The following is a 10,248-nucleotide window of genomic DNA, read 5'->3' as shown; positions in this document are numbered from 1 at the left end:
CTTCCGTTATCTCAGACGGCTAATTGTTAATATTAGAAGAAGAATGTCATTTTTGACGTTAATTGATCCAATACTAACGAACTGATGATTACTAGATTGTATAGTACAATTACACACAATCTTTCATTCTTTCATTCTTTAATCAAAGCCTATTTTTTCATTGAATTCGAGTATTTGATCAGTGTACACATGCAAGGTGACTTTCGGGGTTCGATTTTCTAGCTCTCTAAAGTCAATAAGAAAATTCTTTTGCTTTACTATTTATCTTTAATTTGCATTCTTGCTTACAAAGTGAGGGGTTATGTTGGCCTATTCTCAATTGTTGTGGTTATAAAACTAACACGGTGTTTTCCTTCTTATCACCAGAAAAGAAGATAATATTTAATTCTATTATGTGATCAACATGTAAACATATAAGCTAAGATTTTCATTAATGTCATATTACAATTTTTTTGGGGTGATAATTTATAATTTTTTGTAAAAAGAATTATTAGATAGATGAAATATGAAAGTAGGTATATATCATATAAAAATAATTTAAATTTTAATAGAAAAGATAGATCAAATTGAAGTTATTTTTAACTCCAGGCTAATCCATCAACTTGATTGATCTCTAAGTTTTTGAAGAGTGCTCAAGCACCATCTTGCTTTTGCGGATTTAGCAAGTGTCACTTGAACACAATGTAGTTATATTTGTTCTTGGACTAAAATCAATCCAAAAAGAAAATAAAATCTAAATCGAAAGCTAATATGAATTTAGTTTTAACCAAAATTACAACATGTAATAAAATACATATCACACAAGAGAATTAAATCGCACTAGAAAATAAAAATCTTGACTCGATATCAAGTTTGATTGAAAAATTGTTGGTCAAAATTAATCTTGTGACTTTCTGATAAAAAATTATGTTTAACTCACTTGATTATACTCAGAGGGTTTGTTTGAATTTTGATTTTATAATTCTATTCCAACGACTAAATATTATTTAAAAAAATATTATAATAACTCAATCAATTCAAGTAGCATATCTACTATACTAATAAGAGCCAAAGAGAGTTAGGCCTAAAATGGGTAGAAAAAATGGCGGTCAAATTATTTAATCAAATCGATGGTTCAGATGAATTATTTAATCAAATAGATGGTTAAGATAATTCAGATTAATATTATTAATAGAGGTTACCTAATTTAACCTTACTTTTATGATTATCCGTTAAGTTTTCCGTTAAATATTCTCTTCTCCGTTAATATTCCGTTAACTTTTAACTTACCCATTAATTTCTATAAAAAAGGTCTTAGGTTCGAACCTCATCTCAATCAAATTTGACATAATTAAGTTTCTCAGTCTATTTTACTCTTATTAAATTAAATAAATTAGTAGCTACAACAAAAAAAAATGATACATATGTATTTCTTTAATTTAGAATTATGTGTCTACAATACCTTTATTTGAAAAAATTATTTATTATCAAAAAATTAAATTAAATAAGAGAAAATAATTTCATTAGTTATATTGTCTTTATTTTCTCTCATGCAAAGATTCTTTACATTCGAATTTATTAATTGATATTCATTACATTGTCCATTATCTTATTTTTACAATATCTTGTAATTAAATATCAAAGTTATAGTACAAAATAATGTTATATATTTATTTACCAAGTATTTTATTAATAATATGAAAAAAATTAAAATAATTTGAAGCTAATTATATTAACTACTTGGGGATTGGTTGACAAAGAGAGTACTCAAATAATAACCCAAGAAATTGAAGCGGAATCACTCTATTTTACTCTTATTGAATTAAATAAATTAGTAGTTACACCAAAAAATGATACATATGTATTTCTTTAATACCATGAAAAAAATAAAAAAGAATAGTTTGAAACCAATCATATTAACTACTTGGGGGATTTGTTGACAATGAAAGTACTCAAGTAACCCATTACCCAACAAATTGAAGCGAGTAACTACCTTTTAATATCTTTGGAATATATCATATTTAAAATGTTCAAAATTTTATTAATTTATTTATTCTTTTTTCTTAAACTATGGATTTCTTTATCCACAATAACTCATTCAACAATAATGGTTAAACCAAATGAACTCCAAGCAGAACACATAAAGGAAAGTCCATAGCTCCTCTATATCATAATCTCATTGCATGACGTTGTCATCTATGCTACCAACAATAACCGAATTGCAAATAATACACTACCAACAAAAAGGAAGAGAACAAATAGTAAAGATGAAGACAATGACAATGTTACTCAAAAGAGAATTAAGAACACTTAGAAAAATTCAAATTAAAAGTAGTATTTATTTAGACTATCATTTTTAGACCAAATATTTAGACTATCGATTTTACAAGGTTGCAAACATTTATTTTAGTAATAATTATAATGAATTTTCTATATTATCTTGGATTTATATACTTTGAGTTTGATATTTAAATAAAAAAATTTGACATTCAATTACCATGTATAAACTTCTCCTATATAATATTGCATTGATATACTTTCAAATATTTATTTCAATATAAACATTGGGCATTAACCCATTCGCGCAATGCGCATATAAAACTAGTATAGCGTATAAATGGGATGATGAGTCAATTACTGCCCAAGGCCGCAGAGATCAGTCATCGTCAGACATTCCTGTCGCCTAAAGTTTAACAAACATTATATTCGTGATTCGACAACGACGTTGAGGCTCAGTTCCTGGCATATATACATTTAAAAAAAAAAAGAAAAAAAAAAAAGAAAGTCTTATATTTCCAATGCCGTAAATGCCCCCAGTCAATCTTCCCGCCAATTTGCAGCATTCACAGGAACAACGTATATATATTATTACCAGGTCCAATAATCCAAGTTAACGCGGTGCTTTTCTTCAATATTTCTGTGATTCGTTTTTAATGGTTTATACTTTATACTTTTCCTTTATATCATATATATACCGTTCCAGTCAAAGTGCAACGTTTAACGACAGTAACGATGAACAGATCAAAGTCATCATGTTGTGCCATGATATGATGCATCCCATGTTGCCAGCTATACAACATGTTCCTGCCCAGTTTGGATCGGAGCTTATAAAACAGACCCCTCTTTGTATTTTCTTTGCTCATCAAATTCATCTCTCACCTTTATTGTAATCCTTTTGAACCAAAAAAACAAGAAAACTAAAAGCTAAGCTAAGATCAGAGACAATGGCACATAAACCTAGTATTGGAATTGTCTTAGCTTTTGTTTCTTTTCTTCTTCTACTAAGCACCAAACCTTCCCTGCAATGGCGCCCAGTTTCACCTCCCAAAACCAACCCCGGCCACAACGCGGTGATTGAACAGAGCTTTGCGGCTGCCGAGTCGTTTCCGCAAAGGGAGAAGTCAAACGCTAATCTTTTGCTTCCGTCTCTGCAATGGCGGAAGGTTACCCCGCCGTCATCCAACGCCGTCACCGTTAGTGAGCAGAACTATGCAGCTGCGACTCCCCAGAAAATGCTTTTCCTCCCTTCTCTGCGGCGGTGGCGGCCGGTTTCCCCTCCGTCAACCAACTCCATCGGCACGGTGGCCGAACAAAACTTTGCGGGTGGGCGGGAAAACGATTGCTCCCATGGGTACTAGTTAACAATCTCAGATCACATTTCACGTCCCAATTAAGTCCCATTACCCTAAAATAAAATTGAAATTAATTAATACTAAGAATAATTAGTCAGTATGCTCAAAACATTAAACATATATGTAGTATGTGACTGCATGAGCAGCTGTGTATGACCGGGCCAATATAGTCATGACTGAATAAAATTGAAGCAATCTATTTATATTATATTTTGGAGTTATGTATAACAATGTTTGTTTAAGTATTTATATTAATTAATTTATTTATTTATAAAACAGTGAGAGAGAGAGAGATATGTGTAGTTAAATTTGTGTTGTTAGTTTTCATGGTATACGTATTTGCGTATTGCATGCATGCATGCGACACCCCGTAAAAGTATTACAAATAAACAATATTATTTTAATACAAATACTTTCAAAAATAAAATTTATTTTTCAATCATAAATATTTTTAGCTTAAATGCTATTTGTAACCCCTCGTCTATTCCGATAAGTTTAGGGTTCGAAAAATATTTTCTCTAGGCTATGACATTTATGAGGTGATCTCTCAGTACTTCAGAAGGATTTTTATAAGTGAGACTAGTTATTAATAAGCTGCGATCTACGTACCGGTCACGAACCGAAAAATTTTTAAGGATGTATATACAGTTCGAATTTTCCTAGGAAATGGATTATTAAGTACGATACGATTAAGCCTGAACTTCCTATTTAGTTCAAGTGAGAAATAAACGGACTGTAAGAGTGAAATTGTTACGGACCTTCGTACCACTGTATTTCGCGAAATACCGGAAAATTGTCCAATTTTAGTGGTTAATGACGGGATTATTTTTAGAATAATTTTGGTATTAAAATTTTTCCGAATTAAGTTATGTTCCTCCGAACTTTTATCTGATTTAATCCCTAACTGGCAAAGCAAACTTACTCTACAAGGCATACCATGGGGTTGTGACAAGTGTCACATTTATTTACCACATAGTAATAAATAATTAATTAAATGGGGAGAGTATGGGATAAGCTAGCTAAGAAAATTGATCTCCAAGTTTCCCCATTTCCTACCATTATGGCCGAAAATTTGAGAAGGAAAAAGAGAAGGAAATTCCATCTTCATCTTTGTGATCCAAGAACCCCATGGCCATTTTCCTACGCAAGTGCTTCCATAATAAGGGTCTTCGGTGGAAAATTGAAGAAAGGGATCACCATCTTTTCTACGGTGTAAAAACTACTTGGGAGGTAAGGAATCCCTTAAGTCGGTTTAGTCACTTGAAAATGGACAAATGCTAGTGAAATATGAGACTAGGAATTTTATGTGAAAATCATGTGTTAAGTTTGTGGATCTACTAGTTGGCTTAAGGAACTACACTTTAAATTTTTGGTAATTTTTGTATACGTGTTCATAGCTAATTTATGCATGTATATGTTGCATTTATGTTCATATAGGCTTATACTTGTGAAAATAGTGGGAAATCGAGGCGTTACAATGCCGTTTTTGCTGCCCGAAGTTGGTAGATTCGGATGGACGCGGCCTTGGACGCGCGTCCATCGGCGTCCAGTGTTTCGGCATCACGGTCGAAAGGCCGGACGCGACCACGGACGCGCGTCCACTGCACGTCCGTTGGTGTCCAGTGTTTCGGCCTCACGGCCTCACGCCCGGACGCGCATGTCCGCCGTGCGTCCGGCGTTGCGGGAATTCGCGCGGCTGCGGTGCGCGGTTCTGTTTTCGACCGAACTTTCTTCCGTAATTTTTGCTCTTGCATGATATGATGTTTGAAAGGCCTACGGGCGACCGAGTTCGATTTTCTGAAAGTTCAAATATCGTTTTATAAATTACGTACATTGGGTTGGGAGAAAAATCGTGTTTTTAAGGAACAAGTGTAACTCTTGTCACTTGGGAATTTATGGTAAAAAGTCAATGGCAAATATGTATATTTTTGGGAATATATCCTGATAAAAATAATTGTTTTGAGACTTTATGTGAATATACTAATTAAACCCGAGAAGGAAAGAATGTTTTAAAAATCTTAGTTTCTGGATAAAGTTGTGAAGAATATGTTTGACTTGCGGGAGGCATGAGTGCCGTGGCCCAAGGTTGTTGATATGTTTGACCTGCGGGAGGCATGAGTGTCGTGGCCCGAGGTTGTTGAGTTGTTTGACCTGCGGGAGGCTTGTGAGCCGCGGCCCGAGGTTGTTGAGATGTTTGACCTGCGGGAGGCATGAGTGCCGTGGCCCGAGGTTGTTGAGTTGTTTGACCTGCGGGAGGCTTGTGAGTCGTGGCCCGAGGTTGTTGAGTTGTTTGACCTGCGGGAGGCTTGTGAGTCGTGGCCCGAGGTTGTTGAGTTGTTTGACCTGCGGGAGGCTTGTGAGTCGTGGCCCGAGGTTGTTGAGTTGTTTGACCTGCGGGAGGCTTGTGAGTCGTGGCCCGAGGTTGTTGATATGTTTGACCTGCGGGAGGCATGAGTGCCGTGGCCCGAGGTTGTTGATATGTTTGACCTGCGGGAGGCATGAGTGCCGCAGCCCGAGGTTGTTGAGATGTTTGACCTGCGGGAGGCTTGTGAGTCGTAGGTTGTTGAGATGTTTGACCTGCGGGAGGCTTGTGAGTCGTGGCCCGAGGTTGTTGAGATGTTTGACCTGCGGGAGGCTTGTGAGCCGTGGCCCGAGGTTGTTGAGATGTTTGACCTGCGGGAGGCATGAATGCCGTGGCCCGAGGTTGTTAAAAATATTCCAAGAATGCCTTGCACTTATCCAGGGGGAAACTAAGTAAATTTACTAACTATGAAAAATTTAGTTACTCCGTAACTATGTTGAAGAATAAAATGTCACGAATTTTGAGCAGTGAAGTGTGTTGTTGAACCCTCTATTTTGTTGAGCTAAAATGATGAGAACTCCCGAAAATGAAATGTATTATTTGTGGATGCCACTCGTATACTCTACTATACTTTCTTTTGTTGATAATCTGGTTGCGGGTAGATTTTCAACTTATGGGTAAAGCTTACAGCTTTCAAATTATTAATACATTTTCGAAACCTTTGTTTACTTTTGAGTGACAATGAATTTCCTTACTTAGCCGTCGCGCTAACTACACTTCGATGTGTTTACAGATGTTGTCTAGTGTGGGCTCCTAAAGCCCGATGAGCTCTGAATAGGATGGAAGTCGAGGTTGAGTACTACTCTATCCTAGAATAGACACCCTGGAAGAATTACTTCCATATGTACATATTTGGATGTTGATATGGTTATTTGAGGTTGTAAGTTTAGCCTTAGCGTTTGGGTATAGGAGAGATACCTAAGCGTGGCGGTAACACCCAGTTTTCTGCTGGTTAGATGCTTCCGCAATGTATTATATTATTAGGGATTTTGTAATAAATCCAAGATGTGAAAATTGGGGTGTTACAATGCAACATTCTCCAATGCATAATGTTTTGAAGTTTTTCCTTCAAAATAATATTTAATAAGATGATATGATCAAACAAGCCCCAAACTCACAACAAAAGAGCCTCTTATAAGCAGCTACATACTTACCTATCGATCTCATTATCAATTAAAGAGTTGCTCATGTTGTATTAAAAAAAATCAAATAAAATCATGTTCTAGGAATCAAATCATGCATGATCATCATTTAAATAATAATTATCATTCACTATAATATATTTAGCGCTGGATAAATATCCCTTACATAAATTTCAGTGTTTATAAACAAAAGTTTGTTTGTAATAAATTAAGGGTGTGTATGGTTCGCAATAGGAATCGGAATGGGAATGAAATTAAATAATGGTAAATTGGTATAAAAATTCTCTCCCTGGCTGCGACTAGGGTTTTGTTTTCTTCCTAGGGTTTCTAGGTTTTTTGCCGTTCTTTCTTAATCTCTTTCCGGTGCTGTTCCGGTTCTTTTCGTTCGGTTCGTGTGTTTGTTACCATGGCAACGTCGGCGACAGGAGAGGGGGTGGCTGGAATCACCGAGCGATGGGCGGACATGGTTCTTGAAGATGAGGATATCGCCTTTGAGCCAGTTGGTGCGGACGTCGGGCTCACCGCCGATGGGGAGCAGGGGACATGGCCGGTGGTTGGCCGGTTCTTGACGGAGAGGTTGGTGAAGCTTGAATACATGAGACAAGTTATGGCGTCAGTATGGAAGCCTGTTCGGGGAGTGCAGATCACCGAAATACAACCAAATCTTTTCTTGTTCGTCTTCTTCCATATCACGGACATGCAGTACGTGTTAGAGGAGGGGCCTTGGTCATTCGAGAATTGCACCCTACTTTGTAAGCAGGTCATGGACGGCGTTCTCCCAGTGGATGTGGTTCTTGACTCGGTCGACATGTGGGTGCAAATCCATGACTTACCGATGGGTTACACTACTGACGCAGTTTTGGAGCAGATAGGGAATTTTCTCGGGGTCTTTGTAAAGGGGGATGATTGGTTTGCCGGAGCTCCGTGGCTCAATTTTTATCGCATTCGAGTGTCTCTACCGGTGAACAAACCGATCAAACGGCGAATGAAACTTCTAAAGCGAGACCGAACTTGGAGTTGGGTGTCTTTCAAATATGAGCGGCTTCATAGTTTTTGTTTCTTCTGTGGTATGTTGGGGCACTCGCACAAATTCTGCTTGAAGGCACGTGAAACAGCTTTGCCGGTCGATCAATACCCATTCAGTGCAGCGCTACGGGCTGGTGGCAGCCGAGGGCCTAGGGCCGTGGGTGACAGCTGGCTTGTGCCGGTGGGGGGCCCTCCTCGATCGGGTAACGGGGCTGTTGAGCCTTCCAGTGTCCGTAGCTCGACTATGATGATGCCGGTGTCGGTCGAGAGGGAGGAAGCAATGAATGTTGTGGTTGCTGTTACTAAACGCCGACGGGAAGGGAGTTCCGGTGGGGTGCGAAAGCATGGCAATGGAAATAGCGGTGATGTTACAATGGCTGATATCTCAAAAAACTTGCATGTGGCGGGTTCTGGTTCCCAGACCCGCCCGTCATCATGAGTACGCTAAGCTGGAACTGTCGTGGCTTGGGGGCAATCCACGAACAGTTTGTGAGGTGGTGGACCTTGTGTCACGTAAGAAGCCCGATTTTGTATTTCTTATGGAAACTAAGGTAGCACGGATTCACGCTGAACGGCTCCGTGTCAAGCTTGGTTTCGAAGGTTTATTTTATGTTGATAGTATTGGTCTTGGTGGAGGATTGGCTTTGTTGTAGAGAAGAAACAATACATCCAGATTGCTGAGTTTTTCAAGAAATCATGTGGATGTGGAAGTGTGTCTCCCTGGAGTGGGTGTTTGGAGAATGACTGGTTTTTACGATTTTCCAGAGCGGGGACGGAGGGACGAATCATGGGACCTCTTGCGTTCTCTGGCTAACAGGTCTACCCTACCTTGGGTGGTATTGGGAGATTTTAATGATCTCATCTTTCAGAATGAGAAGCGAGGTGGCAATCCACATCCAGACAGGCTCCTACGCGGTTTTGGGGAGGCTGTGGATGACTGTGGTTTGCTCCAGTTGCCTATGCAGGGCTACCCGTTCACTTGGGACAGAGGAAAGGGGACAACGGATTGGATGGAGGAGAGGTTGGATAAGGTGCTCGCAAGGGCGGACTGGTGCAATTCTATACCGGCTGCTTCTGTGACTAATATCCTCACCAGGTCTTCTGATCACTCGGCCCTCTTCTTGGGGGTTAAGGCGGAAAATCGAAGGCATGGTAATGCACGTAGATCTTTCAAGTTTGAGATGGCATGGCTCTTTGATGAGGGGTGCAGGAGTCAGGTCGAGAAGGCATAGCAGGAGGGGAGGGATGGTGGTTTTTTGGATTGTTTACAGCACTGTGGTGATAGGTTGCTTCGCTGGGGTGGTGACCATTTTCACAACTTTGGTAGTAAGATAAGGGACTTGCGGAAATCTCAATCACATCTGAGAGGCTCAGTACACCCCGACTCTCTTGCGGAATTCCAGCGCATTGAAACTGAGTTATGTCAGCTGGAGGCCCAGGAGGATTCTTTCTGGAGACAGAGGGCTAAGTAGCACTGGTTGAGGGGCGCTGATGCCAACACCAAGTTTTTCCACAGGTATGCTTCTGCTCGTAAAAAGAAGAATACATTATCTAGATTGAAGAATGAATCTGGCATGTGGGTGGAGGAGATCGATTTGAACTCTGTTGTGCTTAATTATTTCCATGACATCTTTGCATCAAATTTTTCCTCTTTTTCTGTGGATTCTTTCACTGCCTCTATTATGCCACGTGTTACACATAGTCAAAATGTTGAACTCCTTAGACCCTTTGAGGGAGAGGAGGTGAAATTAGCCCTATTTTCAATGTTTCCTGACAAAGCTCTAGGCCCGGATGGTATGAACCCAGGTTTTTATCAACACTTCTGGGATGTGGTAGGGGATGATGTAACCACTTTTGTTCTCAAGTGTCTTAATGAGTGTTCTTTCCCTGAGGGACTCAATGATACTAATGTGGTGTTGATTCCTAAAAAGAATTCTCCAGAGATGGTGTCTGATCTTCGACCAATTGCTTTGTGCAATGTGGTATATAAAATTATGGCCAAGATGGTGGCAAACAGAATGAAACCTCTTTTAGGAGATGTGATTTCGGAGTCCCAAAGCGCCTTTATCCCTAATCGTTTGATTACTGATAATATTCTGATTGCTGC

General features: G+C 38.9%; 1 protein-coding gene across 1 annotated transcript; it reads left to right on the top strand.

Moving 5' to 3' along the window:
• Positions 1–8,881: 8,881 nt before the first annotated feature.
• LOC116016139 lies at positions 8,882–9,613 on the top strand. Its single transcript, XM_031256303.1, has 2 exons — positions 8,882–9,345; positions 9,427–9,613. Exons 1-2 carry the CDS (start codon positions 8,882–8,884, stop codon positions 9,611–9,613), a joined length of 651 nt encoding a protein of 216 aa, XP_031112163.1.
• The last annotated feature ends 635 nt before the right edge of the window (positions 9,614–10,248 follow it).

Source organism: Ipomoea triloba, chromosome 4 (assembly GCF_003576645.1).
Source record: "Ipomoea triloba cultivar NCNSP0323 chromosome 4, ASM357664v1".
Lineage (NCBI taxonomy): Eukaryota > Viridiplantae > Streptophyta > Magnoliopsida > Solanales > Convolvulaceae > Ipomoea > Ipomoea triloba.
The sequence above is the reverse complement of the archived record's forward strand: the minus strand, read 5'-3'. Positions and strand labels throughout refer to the sequence as shown.